This window comes from Chelon labrosus (assembly GCF_963514085.1).
Source record: "Chelon labrosus genome assembly, chromosome: 11".
NCBI classification, from domain to species: Eukaryota; Metazoa; Chordata; class Actinopteri; order Mugiliformes; family Mugilidae; genus Chelon; species Chelon labrosus.
Genome location: NC_140344.1, coordinates 14113183 through 14136148, shown reverse-complemented (window position 1 = coordinate 14136148; position 22966 = coordinate 14113183). Strand labels below are relative to the sequence as shown.

At 42.3% G+C, this 22966-nt stretch overlaps 1 protein-coding gene across 1 annotated transcript in view; it reads right to left on the bottom strand.

Moving 5' to 3' along the window:
- The window catches only part of megf11 (multiple EGF-like-domains 11), a gene marked incomplete at its 3' end in the record, with an annotated part of 50259 nt that overhangs the window by 14440 nt on the left and 12853 nt on the right, over positions 1–22966 (bottom strand). The window contains exons 5-12 of the mRNA XM_084555290.1: positions 10200–10446; positions 9908–10028; positions 9211–9347; positions 7393–7605; positions 6732–6906; positions 2093–2213; positions 640–803; positions 434–536 (exon numbers count right to left, since the gene is read on the bottom strand). Coding sequence (XP_084411416.1) covers positions 434–536; positions 640–803; positions 2093–2213; positions 6732–6906; positions 7393–7605; positions 9211–9347; positions 9908–10028; positions 10200–10446 — 1281 coding nt within the window. The remainder of the gene's footprint in view (positions 1–433; positions 537–639; positions 804–2092; positions 2214–6731; positions 6907–7392; positions 7606–9210; positions 9348–9907; positions 10029–10199; positions 10447–22966) is intronic.

Sequence of the window (22966 nt, the reverse complement as noted above, 5' to 3'; positions counted from 1 at the left end):
TGCGTCTAAAAATCAAGAGAACATTCTGGGCCAATTATTTGATTCAGTCGCGAAACATTTATCTGGTGAGTCAGTCCAGTCTTTGTTTTCAGCCAGTAATAGATGCAATGGAAGCATGAATGCATACCAGCAGAGAATTCATTCAGAGCTCAGTCCTCAACATTTCTCGTTCAGCTATGCCACCGGCTCAGGCAAAACAAATTGCACATTTAATTAGGGAAACACTGCTTAGACATTCTGTAAACATACTGTACAACACAAACCACGAATACCCCAGCTTGTCTTTTTTGGTTTTGCTAATTTGCCGTGTCTGGCTGGCATCTGATTGTCTTTGATTTTCAGCCGGTGAAGGTAACTAATGAACAGCGTTAATGTTTCAGAGGATATTTCCGTGTTTAATGTCTGCTCTGATATTTGAATAAGCGGCACCAACCTGTCCAGCCAGGGTAACAGCGACAGTAGCCACTCACTGGGTCACAGCCCTCCGCATGGCTGCAGTCGCAGCGCTCACGACACTCCAACCCGTATGTGCCATCCTGACAATGATAAAAACTCACTGTTATACGCCCCAAGTTGACCCAAAAGCTTCAAGACCAGCAGAAACTTTCCAGCACCCTCTCTGTTAAAAGACAGACTTACAGAGCAGGACTCGTGACAGTGCTCCCCCCTCCACCCAGGAGAACAGGTACAGGTGCCGTCTATAGGGTCACATGCAGCTCCATTGCTGCATAAGCATGTCAGATTACAGCCAAGACCCCAGGTACCACTGGAACATAGGATGGAGCAGTCCACACCCTGCCAGCCTCGGGTAGGAGAGAGCAGAAATACATCAAACTGTACTGTAGGAAAAGATTCAGGGACACTTTACTACTTTATATCGCTGTAACAATTTTACACAACTGAACAACAAAAATAATGCTCAGTTACGATGGTTTCCAACCTCTCATGTGAATCTCCAAATTAAATCTGAATTTAGGGGACATGATGACAGGGATAAGAATAGATAAAATGATTTCTGTGTGTAGCCATGGTAGCGTCCCTGCTCATATGTCAGTTGTTACCACAGCGTAATCCTAGACTGAAACCGCTCAATAGTTACTGGATTTATATGAAATTCTGTAGATCACCCTACATGCACTTTTTTTTTCTAGTGCAGTTGACATTTTTAGTCTTTAGTTTCTCATTAACTATCAGATAGATTAGCATGTTCATTTGACATTCATGGCGTCTACCTCCTCACTTTTTCTTTAGTGCCTTGCCAGGTCAAAGTTATCATTTATCAAGAGAAATAAAGACCTGACTGACAGAAGCTTTTGAACAGATGTCCTAGTTTGCACAGGATATGTGATATATTGACAATTCCTCTATAGTGCCGCCGAAAGTTTGGAGGCGAAATCAAATCAAAAACAGCCTGGCTGCTTGGTGCACACATTCACGTTCTGAATTGTAATAACTCTGGAAATTCCTTCAGCTTTGCCTAAATCTTTGGTTATAAACACATTCCTGCAAAACTAAATTATCATGAGCCTCTGCTCTGGTTCTTGTTCTTTGCCATTAGCAGATGTACAATAAGTGTAAGCATAAACGGCATCTTCACCTCAAGTCCCAAGATAATTTTATAATATGATAAATAAACCTGAAAGTTTAACGATATGAGAAGGAAAAGTCTAAGTGAGCCAAACGTAAAAGTAAGAGATTAAGACAACAATCACACATTTATAGTTGTTACACTCTAACGGAACAGAATTGCCCCTCAAGAAAGTAATTTATTAAGCTTAGATCACACGGTGTATCATTAATTAAAGTGAAAAATAGACATAGAATTAATGACAGGGAAAGCAGAAAAACAACAAACAGCACACAATGCAGGAGGGTTTAGTCCGTGAGTAAAGTATATACAGTACGTATACCCAGGGACGACTGATAAATAAAGGACTATCTCAGCTTGTCATATGTGCAGAGATGTTCATCCGTGTCAGAATGTAATGTATCATACAGTTGACGGTGCAGTCACTGTAGTGTATTCACAGCCGGTCCTCCACAACGTGGAGGACCGGCTGTGAATCTCAAACGTGAGTCCGTTATGCTGTACCTTCCCTGCAGATGCAGGAGCCATCGACGGGAGAGCAGGACGCGTGATTATGGCAGGAGCAGGTGGACATGCAGCTCGGTCCGAACAGACCGGGAGGACACACCGTGGTGCAGTCCTCGCCCTGTGGAAGAAATAATGCAAAGTCATGAGGCAAAGAATCGGCATGGCAATAAGTGCTGACTCAGTCGGATCTGAAACAGGAGTAATGTAGTCTAAACAGATGCAGACAGAAAGACAGGTTCACTGCTCTTCTCCGTAGCTTACTGTTTACTTAGACAAGCGGTGGTGCATCTGAAACGGATAGAGAAGAGGAGCAAAGCAGCTGTAAAACTGAACGGATATATGATATCAACTGAAGTTCAAGAGGAGGACTACACTTGATCAACCCAAGCTGTTGCTTCCAAACGTCCAATTATGCACTCTATATATTCTGACAGCCACACTTGGCTCTTTGGAGCAACGCTTCACCCCATCTCTCAACTTCTCTCTACAGCTCTCCCTCTCTCCCTTTAGAGAGAGTCTCTGTCTCGTTCAGCAGAGAGACTGGCAGGACTCCAAAGGCCAGGACCTCAGACTCTCCATCCAGCCAGGCTGAGACTAAATCTGCCCTTCTGTCTAACCATCTTCGCTCCGTACATTTTTCTTCTCAACTAACTTATGTTAGCTACGTTAAGAGGCGGCCCTTGTCTTGTGAAGTGACTGGTCTAAGATGTATCTACCGCAGGCTTTTTAAAGTCTGACACTGTCGACACCACTCAGATAAATTGAAGAATAAAGCGGTATGTAAACAGGAAAGTCATTTGGAAGTACTGGCATCATTAAAAGTATGCTTAGATGTTAGAGGTCTCCGTTTGCAATGTCTCCAAATTTTGAAATACTCTGCTACAGAAGAAAATTGCTGGAGTTTTCTTTTGTTTTTCCTATGATCTGATTTATGGAGGCTTATTTGCGATGGACTTCGGAGATAATGTTATTGTCTGGAATTGGAAGCCACATTAAATCAAAACAATGCATGTCTGTGTGATCAGACCGGGCCGAGTTATGGCTCAGAAAAGGGAGTGTGATTTTTGAAGAGGCAGAAATCCTTTGCTGCCTCTAACTCTGTAACTAACGCTTCATTCATTTTAGAACACAGCCCAATGTCTCTCACTTTTAAAACCTGTGGTGAACTACAAAGCAGTTTTGTAGACGTGAGTCAGATGGATCACCATGAGTGACTACAAATTCCAGGATGGAGCAGCTTAGTTCTCAAAAAATCTCGTTCAGTTTTAATCCTTTTCTTTCGGGTCCTGGATCCCGACACAGCAGACAGTGTTTTGAGGATTGTGTCCTCGTCCACCAATTAAAGACTGCTGCTGAAGCTACCTGCACAAAAGCTGGGCGGGACCTGAAGCATATCGTGAAGCTAATAGTGAACATATGATGTGTATCAGAGGAAAGACTCTTGTCACCGACATCAGGTCAGCAGTCCAAGTTAGCAGTGGAAAGAATATCAAACCGTGAAGAGGTAAAGCTGAAAACTAGGTAGCAGGAAAAACTGCGATCCCATAGGGTTCCCTCACTTCTGCCGACTCTCACTCTAGTATTAACGTGAACAACAACAGGAGATCGGCAGCCATGCTGGTGCAGCCTTTTAGTCGCTTACCATTGCATTAAGAGTGAACTACCTGGTAAAGGACATGCAGTGCTCCTTCTGTGTCCTCTGTAGCCTGTTGTCATTAGAATTTCTCTGCTTTAAAGGCTGAGCACAGCCCACCACCACCAAGTCTCGCACCTCCCTCAGCTGGTGATCACAGCCAGTCTATATGGGTTCCCACACCCTCTCTTTCAAACTCTGCCTTGAGTGACAGGTGACACCATGATTTAGAGTTCCAATTAGAGGCCCACAGGAGTCCTGAGTGGCTCTTGCTTCGCTCACCAGAGCGCTGGGGGACTGCTGCCTGCTCACTGCTCTCATTATCATTTTGAACTCAGTTTAAACAGGAGACAGGAGAAGATGTGCCAGTGAACGCCAGGGGCAGAACACACATCTTAAAACATTTCTCCTCCCCGTACACCACATAAAAGCATGTGTCTGTGAATGAAATTTTTATCAATCAGTTGCAATAACCTTTGTTCTGCAGAAAATGACAGCTTCAAGACTGCTAACAATAGCAGTTCACTTGCAGTTGTTAAGTGTGGAGAGAAGTTGGTCCAGCCAAGAGGTTGGACAGATGGGAATGAGGAGGGGGAGTTTTAGTCCCCCTTCAGAGCGCAGGCAATTTACTGATGACTGGACTCATGGATAAAATGCTATGCAGCCACAAATGGCCACATGGATTTTGTTGCATCCATGGCTGCATCGAATTCCACTTGGTTTCACCCTCATGGCGCGGACACCAGTGGTTGGTCTGCTCTCAAGTGGGGGAAGGCAGCTCTCTCATTAGCAGACTGATTCATATTCCTTCTGAGCTGGGAAGGATAGAAGTCTTATGTGGAGAATCATTATTAATACACGGGCTGTCAGTCCGTTGCACGAGAGCAGCAGGACCTTACATAACTACGCAGCCGATGGAGGCAGCAACCAGACCAGAGCCGCTGAGAGGCAGCCAGGTCGTCCTTGGCCAAGGCAGTAAATTCATACCTATTAGCAGCTTAATGTAATTGGAGTGCATTTTTTTTTTCCAGAAAGACACTAGCTGACACAACATTGATCAAGCTGGTACCCATTGAGACTGGATGCAAATGGCACCACTAATTACCAATCAGTCTCACTCCTTAACAGTTCATCTAACTGCTGGATGAGTGACTGCAGTTTAAAATTCATGCAGCACGACAGAAAATGAACCTCTGAACCTTCTGATGAGGCCAGGAAAGCCCTGAGAGATAGGAAAATGATTTGTTTTCACCACCTACAAAGGCAGACTGGAATCCATTTGTAATGCATGCGGATTTCAGATACAGAAATAGAATCTGTAGAAACTCCAGACATAGGGGAGAAATGTCACTGAATGTACATGCTGAAGATTGCAAGGGACAATGCCTGAATAGGTAACATGTAATCACTTTGTCCCAGTCAAAAAGAGCATGTCCAATTACCAGAGCTAAATCAAGCATGCAGGTGCTCAGTCTGCTCCAACACTTTGCTTGGTTTGCCCCCCGATGGGACCCCAGAACAAAGATGCAGTGGGGAGGCTTAGGCTTATCAGCCGTCTCCTGGGGAAGTGACTTGGGTTGCAATCATAGCCTCAACACCCTCATCGAACAATTTTAAAAGCTCCACTTGATAATAATTAGGTACCATGCATGCGACAAATTCGCAGGTAGCAGCTACACCGCTCTACCTTTCTAACAAAGCGTCCGTGTTGTTTGCACAGCAGCAGCTTTGTTAAAAGTACAAAAAAAATAAAAAAAAAACTTCCATCAATGCTCACCCCCCTCCTGCCACACACACACACAAACACACCAATCCTCCATATGAGGTGTGTCTGTTCCCATCTGACTGCCTCCTTTTCTATCCAGCTCCTGCCCTCTAGGTCTGTATAATGGATCTGGCAGCCCTTCCCAGCAGCCGCCAAAGAGAACAGGTGGAGCAAATTAAGACACAGTCTGCGGCCTCGCTTGGTAGCTCAATTCACCACAGTGGCCCGCTGTAAGACACAGGCAATTTCCACTGAAATGTAATGTTGGCAGAAATGTACCCTCTCGGTCTCTGTTGCTCTGTAACTTCAGATTGCAAGACAAGAAATACAATGGGAAAACTGATTGAAGTTACCCAACTAATTTGACAGTTGTAAAATGGGACAATATGGCTGCACAGAGAAAAGAACGATTTAAACGGAGCCATATATAGGTCAAACATTCAATTTTCTCCCAATTGGTCCAGGAACACAGATCCAACCTTGCTCCGTGCGCCTCCCTCTGAGGCCACAAGTCAGGACACATCAACCGCATTTGTGAAATACACACGACAGATTATTAATGGCGCCACAGAGTTACAAGAGAATACATCATTTAGAAGGGACTTCTTGTGGCGCAAAAGAGCACATCCATAATTCGACAATAATAAAATGTCTCACCTTGCTCTCCGCCGCCTGTGTACAAAAAGCTCCTAAAGTGAAACTGGGAGCGTTTCCAAAACATTACGACCGCAACGACACAAACATTTTAGAGCCACAAATAACTGGAATATATAAATCAAGCTGCAACCTTTGCAACTGAGGCTCACACAGTAGAAGGATGATGTGTTTCACAGCTCGTAGTAAAAAGATACCATTGATAAGCACTGCTAAGTAGAACTACAGATTTTCTATAGTATAGTACAACAAAGATTATAACGTTTGATGAGAATTGTAAGAGAAATTATTGGATCCAATAACACGATAATAAGTCGACACTGTAATTACAGTAACTTAAAATGCATGTGTAAGTGTCAGCATGTTTAATAATTGTAACATGATTTTAATGTATTTACAAGCGTTTTCTGGTAATTATTTCACATGTTTCTGCTCATTTTAATTTTTGTTTGTTGTACTGTGCTATTATCTTGACACGTTGGCTCTTTGAACAGAGGGAGAAAAGATTTAGAGCTCACGAGACCAAATAAAGGCCAGGTTATCATAGCAGGCCCCACTGATCTTTGAGGGTACAAGAAACTCACCATGAACCCAGGGGCACATATACAGGCTCCGGTGACAGGATGACAGTCAGCTCCATTGGCACAGCTGCAAGACAGCATGCATCCCTCTCCGTAGAAACCAGGCGCGCAGGTCTCATTACAGTAAAGCCCTGTCCATCCCGCAGAGCAGGTGCATTCACCAGAAAGGGGATGGCAGCTACAACATAATGAGAAAGAAATATGGGACAACAACAGGAAGAAAAAGAGTGAGGTGAAGTTTCTGCTCTGAAACTATAAACACTTCATTCCTGAGCAAGATCAAAGTGTGAAGTCTGCGCCAACAGCAATTCATCCATCTACGTGTCTGCGCGCTTGTTTCAGATAGATGAGGTGTCCCTTTTCTCCTTCGTTCTGTAATGACTTCTATGGCCAATTCCCAACTCCTGCCGGAATCAGAGCATTAACATTGCATTAACTATGAATGCTGCTGAGAAATTATGAATGAAGCAAAGGTCGCGATTAAAAGCTAACTGGATGACATGGCTAAGGGGTGTCCAGACTTCAGAATGAGCACCGGCTTAGAGCTAAGATGAGACCAAATTGAGCAGCAGTAGTCTCCATTCATATGGAGCTACGGGGGGCTTTGCTTGAGGGCTTGGTCAGGAGGAGGCCGTGTGTGGCCTTTCACTGATGTCTCACTTACCTCACGGTGTTGGTGGTATTACAGGGGCAGTACTTGTCACAGATGAGGCCGTACAGGCCTGGGGGACAGAATCTCTCTTGGCAATTAGGGCCTTTAAACCCTGTTTCACACAGGCAGGCTCCATTGATGTGGTGACACTTGGCTCCATTCTGACACTCACACCTCTGGTTACACTGCGGACCATAGGTGCCCACAGGACAGTCTTCCTGACATCTGGAGGGAAATTACAGGGCAAAGACACTGTCTTTAAGTTGGTTCTCTAAAAATGTGAGAAGAAAATTGACAAGTAACAAGGAATTCAGGTGTTATGACAGCTAAGTTAAGTTAAGGCAGCTCTATAGATGATATTAATATATACAGTAGCTCTAGCAATTAGTCAGCTATTGACAAATACTGAATTAGGATCAGCTTTTATACCTAACAGTTAATGTCATGATCAAGCTTGTTTTACGTCAAAAATTGAGCATCTTTGGATTTTAAACCTTACTGATCAGACAAACCAACAGGTTTATTTAAGAAATGTACTGTTATACTGAATTTTTTATGGCAATATTTCGTCTGATCATATTTTTTTATTATTCTGAAGCATTTAATTTGGGATATAGTGTCAGTAAGTGTCTCAAAAACCCATATTCCTGTAACCACTGCAAAGTCTCCTTATTTCGTTTGAATAAGACACTATCATATAGTTTAACTAGATAAAAGACCAATATATATATATATATATATATATATTTTCATTATTATTACAACTATATTAATATATTGTACTTCTTCTATATGCACCAGACTCCATTGCTTTTTTCAGTATCTCTGCAGGAGCTGGACGCATCATAATCCTCACCAACTACAGAAATTAAAAGAGTTTCTCTACGTGAAGCGCTACAGTCGATGAGAAAATGTTTTTTTTTTTTCTTTCTACACTTAAATATACTGAGTTAACTATACAATCCTGCTGGAGCATCAGTCTCAAGAGCCCAACAAAGCTATTACAAATAGCTCAATTACTTTATAAAATGGTCCAGTTTTGTCTCATGTTTAAATTATCCCAGCTTTAGTTTTATCAGGGGACAACGGTATTATTATACCAGACAGGAGAGGGTGGGGGCTTACACAATCTCAGATTATTCCTGGCAGGTTAATTCACCTGCCACTGACAAAATGAATGAGGGCAATTTTGCAAAATAATAAAGGAAAGGAAAGGTCTTGTAAAGGAAGTGTTTCTATCCAAGAGACAATTGCTTTAGCTGAACTAATAAACCTGAGCTGCTCTGGGCTGCTCTGGCGGGCACGGGGAACTAAAAAGATCTGTGGATTTCAATGAGGCCTTAATATAAGCCCATTACTTATAATTAATGAGCAGAATCCAAACAGCATGTAGCCCATGGTTAGATCAATGGACAGGCTGGGAGTGGATGAGGATGAAGGCTGAAGACATGAAGCCTTGCTGGCCAGCATGAAGCACAAGATTAATTAAACACAAACTGCCCTATTAAATGCTTCCAATCCACCTTCAAATGGACTAATGGGTATTTATAAATGTGTACTTCTCTTGAGCGTGAGATTATTCTAGCATTTCCTTTATTTTTAAAAGAACAGCCAGGTTTGTGCCTCATTTAGAAGTCAACAAAGAGAATAGGTCAATGTGTGGCTGTCTAATGTCTGCGTGAAGCCATCTTTTTTTTTTTCGTTAAATACTAATACCATTAAATCATCTGACCTATTTTCAAAGTACAAAAGTTTGCACAGAGTACCTCACAAAGGGCTTTTGAGCATAATAATTGAGCGACCCGGCTGCCAGAGGTGTCAGCTGCGTACCTGCGTCCACTGAAGCCAGCTGCGCACTGGCACTGTCCCGTGACGTGGTCGCACAGCCCGCCGTTACGACAGGAACAGTCTTTGCTGCAGTTGATGCCGTACTTGCCAAGAGGACAGGGCTGGGCACAAACTGAACCCTTTGAAAAACAGCCAACAAAGCTCCACGTGAGACACATCGCTCACAACTAAAGCGCATCAGGACCAGGAGCCTGAACACACACACACTTTATTGATGTGCGGACCACCCAGACATACTGTTAATGTTTTCTTATCTGCTTGAAGCATGTTTCTATTAGGAACATAAAAGAACGTATTATGTTCTCTAAATTCTCTTAACCCACACTGAACAGTACTTAAAAAAACAACACAGCTCTTCTTGTGTTCACTAACTTTGTGTGTAATCTTCAGAAAGCTAAAATTAATGGAAAATATCTTTTCACATGGAAAGTCCAAAGTAGTCCACCACCCCGCTAGGAACTGTATTTTTCTTCTTGCAAGGAGCAGAGAAGTCCTTGTTCTCATTTATAGCTGAACACCATATTGATCCTAAGGTCCACATTCTCAACATGTCAGTCTCTGCTGTAATACTGCATTAGAGACCTAAACATTATTTTTTTTCCCCAAGAACACCGGTGAAGTTAAACAATTTTCTCCTCACAGGCTTTTCTCTCTCATTGCTTTTGCTTGCGTGACCTACCGTCCACCCGGCAGGGCAGGAACAATCTCCAGTGATGTGGTGGCACGTTCCTCCATTCTGGCAGGGGCAGCGCTGCTCACACTGAGGCCCGTGACTACCGGAGGGGCAGCGCTCTCCACAGCTGTCACCACACAAGTCAAGAGTCAAATCTCTCAGGCTCGTAACCTGTGTTTGCCTCAAGTTCTTTAAATCAGCAAAAAAAACACGTATCGACATTTTTTCTTTTCTTTTTAAAAAAGAAAAAAAAAAAAAAAAAAACTGCTAAAGGAGTAAACATGTTACTGGTACTCACAAAGCCCCTGTGTACCCCGGTGCGCAGATGCACTCTCCTGTCTCGTGGTTGCAGGTGGCACCATTGAGACACTGGCAGGGTAACTGGCACGCCTTGCCATAATAACCGTGCTCACAGGGCTCCTCACAGCGCCATCCCTGGTACCCATCAGTGCAGACACAGGCGCCTGTGATGGGGTTACACTTTGCCCCATTCTGGCATTGGCACCGATTACTGCAGTGAGGTCCCCAGAAGTCACTCTCACAGCCTGCAGACAGAGAGAGGCGGAATCAAGCAGGCCAGAGTAACAAAACTTTATCTTTGAAAACATTTGAAATTATAATTATCATTTAAAAGCACATAATGCAATAAAATTAACAGTCCATCATTAATTGATAAATCCCTCCAGAACTTCAATGCTCCTACTAACCTACTGACTATTTACTGCCACTCATACGGTTGTTAACCATAGTTTGTATATATCCTTCTGTAATATAGTTTCTATTAATCACAGTTTGCACACATCCTGCAGTAACTGCCATAGTTTCTATTAACCAACGTTCTATACTGTAAATATCCTGCTGCAGCATCTGTCCTGATGCTTCCTTGATTTTCAGGTAGAAAATCAAGGTCAGTGAAAGTACCGTATATGGTTCCTTGCCCTTAAGTAGTAACAGAGGTGTTTTAGACCATTAGAACATAAGTGCTGAGTCAGGCACTTGTCAACATACACTTTATCACATTAGACAACATTAGGCCTCTTCTTCGTGGTACCTAATAAAGCAGATACGCTCAGCGTTCATGCAGAGGTGGACCCTGTAGACCACATTTGACCATGATTTGACCTGAGAATGTTGCCTTGATCTTCGCTGACTGGCTGAGTGAAAACCACATGCTCCTCGACCTCACTGAGAGGCACGGGGACGCAATTTAAAATGTGTGCTGAAGTTACCATATATGGCTCCTCGCCCCATGAAGCTTTAAAATTGTATATCTGTACATTTGTCAATTTCCCTGTGGAAACCTTCCAAAGGGATTAATAAAGTCCTCCATCTATCTATCTATCTATCTATCTATCTATCTATCTATCTATCTATCGATCTATCGATCTATCTATCGATCTATCTATATGTACATACTCTGCATTTACTGTTTCTGCACTTCTGGTTGCCTTGTATTTGAACAATAGAGTTGAATCTAATCTAATAAAAAGAAAGAGAATTACAGCTGATTACTTCCTCGCTCACTGTCTATTCACTACAATTAAATGTAATTTATATATAAAATGTTTATTACCTAAATAAAGACTTAAATGTGTGACATTCATCTTACTGTCAACAAATTACATGAAAGGATCAACACCAGTGATAAACCGAAGCTAAAATTAGATTTAGATCATCATCAGTGGAGCCACCCAGCCGCACTCTGTAACATGTTTCTCTAAACACATTGAAAAAATACACTGTAGTGGATCAATAGATATACTTCAATCTCCTGTTTCCTGAGTATTTTCAAAAAGATGTTTTAGGGAAAATACACTCTCTTGCGTCTTTATTATGTACACCTGCTCAGTTCATTGTTACCTCAAATATCTAAATAGAAAACCACATGGCAGCAACTCAGTGCATTTAGGCCTGCAGACATGGTCGAGACGATCTGCTGAGGTCCGAACCGAGAAATAAAAAAGGTGATTTAACTGAGTTTGAAACATGGCATGGTTGTTGGTGCCAGATTGGCTGGTCTGAGTATTTCAGAAACTGCTGATCTTCTGTTATTTTGACGCACAACCATCTCTAGGGCTCACAGAGAATGGTCTGGTAAAGAGAAAATATCCAGTCAGTGGAAGCTCTCTGAGTGAAAATGCCTCGTTGATGCCAGAAGTCAGAGGAGAATGGTCAGACTGGTTCAAGCTGATAGGAAGCCAACTCAAATAACCACTCGTTACAACCGAGGTAGGAAGAAGAGCATCTCTGACCGTTGAAACTTGAATAAAATGCATCAAGAATCCCTCTTGACAGTTAGGAACAAGAAACTGTGGCTACAATTCACCAAAATTGAACAATAGAAGATCGGAAAAATATCGCCTGGTCTTATGAGTCCCAATGAGATATGACATTTGGTCACTCAAACATAATGAAAGCACGGATCCATCCTGCCTTGTGTCAACGTTTCAGGCTGCTGGTGGTGATGTAATATTGCGGCGGATATTTTCTTCTCCATCTCTTTATGACCACAGTGTGCCCATCTTCCGACGGTTACTTCCAGCAGGATAACACACGAAGATAACACAAAGCTATAATCCTCTCAAACTGGTTTCTTGAACATGACAATGCGTTCACTGTACTCAAAAGGCCTCCAGAGTCTCCAGATCTCAATTCAGGTGCTTCACATCATGGATGTGGAACCGAAAAATCTGCAGCAACTATATGATGCTGTCATGTCAATATGGACCGAACTCTCACAGGAATGAGTCGAGAACCTTATTGAAGCTATGCCCCGAAGACTTAAGGCACTTCTGAAGACCAAAGGGATCCAAATAAGAACTATCAAGGTGTACCTAACAAGGTGGCAGTCAGTGTATTTGTCCTTTTAAAACTGGAGCAATAAAATCCTAAATCTTCAGTAGAATTAAAGGCCTTATCTTTTTAAATTTATTCACTGTCTTCACTCCTGCTCAGGGTCATATGGGAGCATCCTAGGATGCCCTGAGCAAAACACCGTCAGATAATCACTCACACAAACACACAAACAACATGCAAACCTTACACAAATGAGACCTGGTCAGCAATCAGAATGAGACTGGGCCAGCCACTGATCCTCTGACACGGTATGTGTAAAGCTTGCGCGATACAAATAAAAAGCCAGCAGCGCTGCACAACAAACCTGATGTCTCCTGTCAATACGAGCCTTACACAACATCAATCAAGCTATAAACACCAGGTATTCCAGACATGTCAAACGAATAGCTTCTGGCTGAAAATCACACAGTCAGAGAGCTCGCAAACGTTACTTTCGAGACAGGGCTGCATAATCAACTCTAGACAAACTACGTGCCTTCAAGTGAAGCATTTTACTTAGGATGCTTTCTGATCTCGTCTCATTTGATGAGAACATTTCTATTGTGTCCTTTTCAACGTTATATGTAAATAGTTTAATTGTGAACAGAAAAAAACATATAGCAAGGCTGCTAATGCTAATTATCTATTTGGCTGCATTTGTAGTGTTCTTACTAGTAAAGCTGCATCATGAATGAATGGCACCTGAATAATAAAAACAATGAATCAGTCTTTGTAACAATAAATAATCATGCAGGTTTAGTGTGTTTTGACTCAAATTCTTTCCTTGGAGAGTGACTACAACTCTTAAATATGAATAATCAGACTGTATATATATATATGCAGCGTTAAGAGAAAGATCTTAATAACGCTCTGAATCTGCAAAAAGGGAAGCACATGTGCAAGCTGTTCACACCTCTCCGCGACTACGAAAAAGAGCAAAGAGGACTCAAAGATTAACACAAGGAACGAATCATTTCTCATACATAACAGTTTGTTACTTTAATGTTATTTTAACACATTTTTCAGCTGCAACTTCAGCAATTAGCCGTCAAAACGGCCAGCGGCGCTTAAAAAGAAAATCTGCTGGAGACAGTGAAACTCTGATGTAACTGCTCATAAACGGCCGCTTCTCAAACTTTTCTAAATGTGCTAACCGGCTAATTGCTTTGAAATTGGAGAAATAGTGCAGAAAGGTTAAATTTGGAAAGCCACCTGGATGAGGCGATGTTCAACCTCTGTGACGGCGACGGAAATATCCCGGAGGTGTCGTCTCTCAGTAACGATGATCAACAGAAAGCAGTCTGGTTGAGACGTATAAAGCGCTGCTTCACGTGAGTTAATGTAGAGCTCAGTTACATTACTAAGTGGTGCCTGAGGGAAGGATGTACAACAAGCAATTCCCACATTCCTCTGGGAAATGGTCTGTGTAGAAAAACTCAATAAGTCCCATAAACTGCAAACAGCTCGTTTTCAAGGTTAAATGAACAACCGGTTTCTTGTGAGGAGCAATCAGCAATGAGCTGGGGTTGTAGGCAGTCTTCACTCCCACCAGGGTAATTGTTCTTTGGAGGTTCTTGTGATGATTTAAGTGATTGGTGCGGCCTTATGTCTCCATCAGCAGCAGCCAACAGCAGCAACATCAGCAGCTGTACCGCCTCACATAAAAGCCCAGCTTGACATCCAGACTGGCAGAGCGGCTAGGACGGTGAATATTCCAGTATTGATTCTCACATCATCGCAGACTCAGTTGTAAATGTAAAGACACTACGCCCCCTCCTTGTATGCTCACTTTGCCAGAGCAGCGATCAGCCAGAGTGGAAGCTTAATGAACCTTGTTTTGTGGTCGGCACTGAAGCCTGTTTTTCCAGGTACACAGCAGGAAGATGATCAGCCCTTCCCTGATACAGACAGGTCTGCCCTGAGGGGGGTCCTGAAACACCGGGCTAGTGCAGTATTACTTCAGTGGTCGGACAGACTAGAGGCCACATTACAGGGCTCACACTGATTTGATCTAATCTGCTCCTGGCCTCCAGACTGGCATGAATGAGTTCCCTGAAGGTTGAGCTGCTGCCACGCAAACGACCCTGGCACATTAAATCTGAGGTGTGTGCGGGCGGCCGCGGTAATGGATGAACGGTTTAGCTCCAACCTGGTTTAGCAGCCTATAAGCACTCATCAGAGCTCCCTCAGCTCAACAGTGCTCCCTCAGCACAGAAGAAAAATAGGCAGCGTCTACACAGCTAGAGGCATCATCACCTCTGGGCTTCAGCTCAAACCTTGACCGCATTCACAGAGAGTGCTTTTTGTATCCTTACCTGTGTAAGTGAAAATATGATGTCAGTAAAAAATAAATTAATTAATAAAAAAATAAATCCCAGAGTGGCAGAGAAAAAACAGAAATAAACCAAAATCTATCCGGCGCTTAATTTGCAGACTTTTCTGGTGCTTAGGAGCTCAACAAATGTTACCATTTGAAGTTTTAAACCTTCTTTAGCTCGCAGTTAGAGGCCTCAGCACATTGAGAGCAAAGCCCATTATCTCCCTGTCTCTCTCCTACACAGAGGTTCTCAAACTTTACCCAGTAGTCTCTCACTTCCCAGCTCTGACAGCATTTAACCGTGATTAAGGAGTCAGAGTTCATGATGAGCTGTGGGCAAAAACAAAGAGAAGAGTAGCATGTAGCATGAATGCTTCAGGGTCTACAGAGTACAGCTAAACAGTGTGTGGTGATGAGGACCCTTGAGGATTGTGGTGTGTAGGCAACCAATCCCACACAAGTCAGGAACTAGACATGCTGCAGTCCAAACAATTAACTGGTCTGGCCTGGGTCAGCGTGCCTAACCAGAGTACACATACACTAGCCAGCCTCGGCTCTCTGAGCACATAATGTATAACAGTAAGAATGCGGATAACCTCACACACACCGAAAGGTCCAATCCCAAGATGCTGGGTGAAATCTTCTTGGCTGGAACAAAACAGATCATGATGACTGCTACCGGCAGGTAGTCAACTCCTGAAGGTGATGTCCAGAGATTGGGTTGAGAGGAGCCATCATGCTGGTGCTGAGCTTTGAAGTGTGCTCAGGAGTCTGCATAATCAGAGGCTGGCTGCAACAGGATTAAAGCCAAACAGCTTTCAGCAGCTGACTTCATTCAGGAGTTCTCCTGAACTTGGCCTCTACAGCAAAATGTTTGTCACTGTTTCTGTGCCACGTTAAGTAGCCATAAGCTTCTCAAGGCTAAATTCAGAATGTGGGTTCGAGTCAAGCTCTTTAAAAACAGAATATCTCTCCCTGTTCAGATAGCACCCAAGTTTTATACTTCATATGTTCCGCTGGACACACGGCAAACGCAAACTTCAGTTACAAATGTGTCAAGTATAAATCCCGGCCCCTTGAGGTGGCTGGAGCAGACTGCTTTTCCAACTCTCACTGGGAAAGCCACATTACTGCTACTGGAATATTTGGCAAGCAGCCCGACTTCACTCCCCACTGCCTGAGTCACTCACTGTCACGTAACTATTATTAACACACACTGTTGACACTTGAGAAATAACTTAACTAAAGACATTAGAAGGCAAAATGGCTCCTCTGGCTCCTGAGAGCCTTTCACTCCTCACTTACTTTTTAGCAGAGCTTATAACAAAGCAAAGCAGCGTGACTCATTGTCTTGATGAGTCTCCTGCTTTGCCTCATGAGAAGAACGCACCTCAGAGTTTCATATTGTCTGATTCACACTTTGTACCATAGCTTTGTTCTCGTTTTTTCTCCTTTCCTTGACAGATTTTAAATTTTCAAATTACACTTCAAGGCCAGGACTAATAGCGGCAAGTCACCAGATAAAAAAGGCATTTAGAGACAAACTCTTTTTTTTTTAGACGTTTTAAGTGCTGAAATGATATTTTCAAAGATGATGTTTTCAAAGGAATAATGAAACAATTCTACCTACAATTTAGATGACTCCAGATTATGTACAATCTGTTCTTCCGTCAACAATATGGGCTACAGTATTTGTTAGTTATTCAATAAAAGCGAGAATCGACATTTAACTATTCATCACCGCTCCCCGACTCAATGACGCAGTCTAATAGAGTGAAAAGCCGACAGGACTGGTACTGGGTCTAGAGGGAAAGCGATGATTGTTGTGTAAGGTGGTAAATTTCCACTGAGTGATAAATGTCTCTCGGCTTTGTTAAACTTGGGGCTGTAAAAGCTGCCAATATGCTACAAGACAGGCCCCACTGTCCCCGTCATGTTCTGCTGACACCTATTACACTGTTATTTATTAGTCCACGGAAAACACAGACACCCCAAGCAAAAAGTTTAAATGCATCCATGAGAGCTTGACAGATGAACTTCTGAATATACAGAAGGAGGTGCCAATAGTCATGGGGGCCGTTCTGCTGAATTGGAATAACAGCGTGCTGCAGCTTCTGCTGTTGGGCGTGTCTTTTGTCCTGCCCTAATTTATCTTAGCTGAGCCCCTGTGCGTTCACATTTCCCCAGGGGGAGCACAGCCCAGGACCAAGCCCACAACACAACACAGAGACTCACTGAACAGTTTGCTGCTCAGACAGTCCACTATAATGCACCATATGCTCCCTCCTGATACCACCTTGCAGTTGGATAAGAAGTAACGAGATCTGACTGCTTCCTACTTGGAACCACAGAACTAATGAGTGAATAACTTAATTCTTTTAGGACTATGCATTACCGATTAAAAAGTCTGGCCCGGTTGTTTATCCCGATGAGGATCTGATCATTTGTCTGAGTTCTACTCAGGATGTGAACCTGGGTCGATACAAGCGCTGCAGGTGCCAGGCAGCTCCTCTGCAGCAGAGCTCTAACAGGGTTAACAGGTCCAGTTGTTGACCAAGACAGACAAGGCCGGGTCAGATGAGGCTTTATTCTGAAAAAGCACTTAAAAGTGATGCTACTTAAAAGAGTGGCCCTCTCTTTCTAATAAAGCCGGCCATGTTGTGCAGTAATGCGAGCAGGCTGCGAAAGATCCTTTCCCTCAGTGCAGTAAACCAGTCACTTGTTCAACACAACCTGACACGGCTCATGAAAGCTTCTGGATCAGCAAATTGTTACACAGCCCACTGCTCCTTCCAATTAATAATTTACCCTTCACTCTGTCCTGCAGAAAACAAACCCTTTGCACTGTTGCCACAGGACAGCAACAAAAGCAATCAGAGCAGAGGCAGACGTTTATCTACACTGCAACAATGACTGGAGTATAAATAAAGCCACGATCGCAACGCATCACAGACATGACACACGACAGTGAATCAGCCACGTGGAATGACGCGGCCGCTCCAAAAAAACAATGTCAACCCGATAAAACCAACTGTTACCACACTTAATTTGCACACATTGATTTCCTATTTTCAATTATTAATTCTAATTAGGATGAAGTAGCATGTGCCATGGGGCAACAGCAGTCGATGTGAAGGGGTGCAGTCAGATTGAAGACTCATTCATATGATGCCAATAGAGGGCAACCCCACCACTGCCTCTTTGTATGATTCAGAGGAAAAGTTTACTTTTTATTCCACTAAATTTATTTCAATTCATTTCCAGAGTGAGACTGTGCATAAAAACATTATGGGTCAAAAAATATGGTTCAGTACACTGTCTAGACCCATTCACCATGTGCATTTACCTTAAAAGTAAAAATCTGAATGAATGACTTTTGCTTCTAATGGAGTATTGTAAAGGGTGGTATTACCACTCAGTGAATAATCTTTCATAATTGCATTGGCTGTAACCATAACTACAGGTTCATTTGTTTGAAAGTGCCAAAGATACGTCCATAAACAAAACCTTAAAGATGAGACAACTCTTGACAACATGGCAGTCCTTCCTCTCATGGCCTCCGGTATTCTTGGCAACACCGCTAAAGACATTCTGTGCTCTTTTACCTTCACATTCTCTCGAGTTCAGGGCCTTTTGTTCTGACTCGCATCTCCTAATTAGAGATTTGTTACTGACTTTATTTGCATAAGTGGTCTTAATAAAAGAGGCGCTAAACTAGAGAAAGCTGCGGCCGTTGAATTTGTATACACGGTGCTAAGCAGGCAGTGCACCTCTGTGTGCATGGTATGACTTCAGAGAAAAATACAACCCCCATTCAATGCCAGATTATGGCTTACTGTAAACATAGAGAGTTTCATGGCATGTGCAATTTCGTATCAGAAGAGGCAGACTTAGTCGTAGGTGAATTTGGGACTCGCTATCACGAGGTGCAACCTTGAACTAGGAACTAGGCTTGAAGGCCCTGGACAGGTCTCCAGTCTATCGGAGGGCTAACACAGAGAGACAGACGACCATTCACACTCACATGCACACCTACGGCAAATTTAGAATCAGCAATTAACCTAACCAGCATGTCTTTGGACGGTGGGAGGAAGCCGGAGTACCTAGAGAGAACCCACGCAGACACAGGGAGAACATGCAAACTCCACACAGAAAGGCCCAGTTGGCCCATGGATTCAAACCCGGGACCTTTTTGCTGTGAGGCCTCAGCGCTAACCACCACGCCACTGTGCTGCCGATGCATTTAACATTTTAAAAATATTATTTTCTGGATGCAGTCACCCACGGCGACAGTGTTTTCTTCCACTAAACTAGACATTAGTCTTGAAAAACACAGTAAATAAGATCCAAAAAAACAGAAAAACACACTTTCAGTGTGAGCAGGACTGCAACTAATGATTATGTTCATAATTTATTAATCTGCTGTGTTGTATCTGTCAATAATTTATCTGCTACTCCTTCGGTCTATTAAAGGTCAGAAAATAATGAAAGATATCATCACAATATCTTAAAAACCCAAATTGCTCGTTTTGTATCACCAAATCTTGCAAAACCCAGTTAACTATGAAAATGAATTAGCACGATAAAGCACTGTAAAGAGGGAATATTAAGCTTTTTTTTTTACTTGTAAAAATCATTTTAGGGAAAAGAAATGATTCAATAGTCAAGATTGTGTTTACCGCGTGATCAATTCATCGACTGAATAAATGTGAGAACAAGCTGAGTCCCTGAAACTCTGAGATCAAGTTATCAATGAAGGTCCTTTCAAAATAACACAGCATTCAGACAACAAACCCTATAATGGTCCTATGGATCAAACGGATACAACCACCTTGAACAAATCTCCAAAACAAAAACCTTGTATTTCAGTCTCGGAGAAAGATTGAGAAGAACTTCGACAGGTTTTAGACTGCAGTCACGGCCTGCACACTGACTTTCTTTGCTTGAAACTTTGCCACAATATCAACTACTTCAAAAGTGCTGAATACAGAAATATTCATCATTATTCAGTTCACAGCTAAACACACAGGTATGTTGTAAGCATATGCATTACATTCTTGAGCCATTAGAAGACTGTGGAGGAGACACCTGACATGTTTCTATGAATAACTTTTTCTATTATAAACAAATCCAAGCTGAACAGTGCGTCTGCTGCTACCTGTGAAACTATAAGCACTGAAACTGTAAACACTTCTATAGCTCCTGCAACCATGGAGGCACTTTACTGAAGGTGCAAAGCCTGAAAAAGAGGTTGATTTTCCTGAGCTGTTGGTATGTGTTTACATCAAATTTGATTGTGACAACACGAAGAAAATGTTCTACCTCTACCGTCACCAGATCTGATTGATTGGCGTTACATTTCATAATCGAGCCATACTCGGTTCAAACTAGTGAGAAGATAAAATCACTGTATTGTGTGAAACAACCAAAACCTGTGATAAAACTTGGATGCTGTGAGTCTGATTGAGACCGATCTGATTGGGGCCTTTAATATCTTTGTTCATACTTTTGAAAACATTACGCGAATGCATTTCTGGAAAATGCTGTTTGACATGCACTCAGTACGAGACCTTCTAATATTGTCTGATTCTTAAAATCAATAATACATCACGGACATCACGGTGTGTTCTGGTCTGAACTTCTTTTAAGCCAAATAATGTCTTAGAAACAATTAGAAGTGAATGAATGAATGAAACACAAGCTGCAAATGCTTCTCCTGAAATGACTGTGATAATGTGATTTGATTTATTCTTGATGGATAAAGTGTATGTGTTCTCAAAACTTTTCTGACTACTGATCAATCTCTTCCATAACTCCATAACTCATGTGTATGAACAGTGTAAAATCAGTCTTAACAGTAAATTAAATAAAATATGTTATAACTAGTATTAAAGTGGACAGAGAGGACTATGCTACATCAACTACACTATGAGTGGCATTTGCAAGCGTCCAAGTCTGTCAGTTTATTTTTTTTTAATGCAGTACAGCCCACTAATAAACAACAGTAAGTGTGAGGTTGTAAAAGCTTCACCGTGTGTCAGTTTGATTATTTTTGAATCGTCTTAAGCTGTGCCTGTGCAGAACGAAGAAATTAAATTGGAGCCAAAGAGCACCTGAACCCATCGACCAGCGCAGAGAGGTACATGAATGCAAATGCAGAGAAAGTTATTATTTGTTTCTTTAACTGCTCCGCCGAGTGTTATGTAGGCGAACTACGCTCATAGGCTGTTTGCTCAAATCAGCGATTTTACGCGCCTAACGTGTTGCAGCTTATGTCCCTCACTGTAAACACTTAACATGATTTAGCTTAAAGACAACCAGCGCCTCAATATACCTTCCAAATTAATCCCAACAATACAGGAACACATACGGAAACACCAGCATAATTGGTTTTTAATGATCTCGCATTATGCAAATGCTCATCATGAAGCCATAAATCTTTGAAAGAGTTTCTACCTGCCTGACAGCCAGTAATGCCAACAGACTCATATACTGGATACTGTACGCAGAAAGTTATGCTGCGCAGACTTTCACTGGCCTCTCTCTCCTTACTGCGCAGACATATGCCTTTCTCTTGTACATTTAAATAACCTAAACTGTCAAGAAACAAGACAAAAGTATCAGTGACTCCAGCAGGTTCATTGATATTTACCTAGAAATTGACCTAAAAAGCTGAATAATAGCATATTTATAACCTACTATCATAGCACTTGAGTCTTCAACATCTGAATAATAGAAGTTTGAAAACTACAGCAGTGCATTATGCTCCATTAGGTGAGAAAAGTAGCGGCACTGGATGATAGAGAGCGTGCGCGATATGAAAGGACAGACACAGGAAAACATCTCTAGCCTTTGATTAACACAGAAAAACTCTAGATTAAGAGTTCCTCGTCCTTTTCTCCATCATTTCTGCAGGAAGATACAGATCCTTTGCAGGGCTCTCAAAAAAATAAATAAATAAAAAAAATAAATAGAAGGATATCCTGGAGTTCATCTCAAATGAACTGAACTGCTGGCTCTGAAAGCAGCGTTGTTATCCCGGTCTCTGAGACTCAGTAGGCCCATGAATTATTCTCCCCGATTCTCAAAGTCAAAGTGAAGGGAAAAGTATACAACAGCAACTTAGGGAGCATTGTGAGCGAGTGACAGAGAGAGAGAGAGAGAGAAGGAGAGAGTGGGGGAGATTGAGACACTGTAGTTACATTAAAGAGGCAGCTAAGAAATGAATCAAGCCGTCTGGGGAGAGCGGGGTCAGTTTGCAGAATATCTACTGAATCTCAGTCCACATGACATTTACAACAAGTGCAGAGAGAGAGAGTATAAGATATTTTGCTAGATTTAATTATCGGTCACTTTTTATTAAAAGTTGAGGACAAACAAAAGATCCAGGGGGAAAAAAAAAATCCATCCAAAACCTTATTTCAGAGTCGGTGGAAGGATCAGCGTTATTGATCAATAGCCTTAACCCTCTTTTTGTTCAGTGGCGGAGGGCGATTTTGTCATTCATACTAGAGTACGCCTGAGCCTGAAATGGAAGTGAGTCCCAGAATTATAATACAAGCGAATGTTTCAAGTGTCTGGCTGGGAGAATCACATGGTGTCAAGTTCCTTTGCAAATTTAATTTCTCTGGGGGGGATTCATCACTTTGAGGATGCGGCTACCGGAACAAGTAAGTCAGCAATTTTTGTCTTTTATCCATCTAGACTCAATTGAAAGGCCTTAATGAAGCGCATGCTATAGGACATGATGAACTCCTACATGTCTGCCCAGACTTAACACTGTATTGGCTGGTGACGTGTGCTCATGCAGATAAAACTGTTTCAGTGGCACTGACCTTGTTTTTTGTGCTATTTTATTTCAGCTTTACAACTAATTTTGGACCAGTTTCTGCACAGCACAGATTGGATCCTCA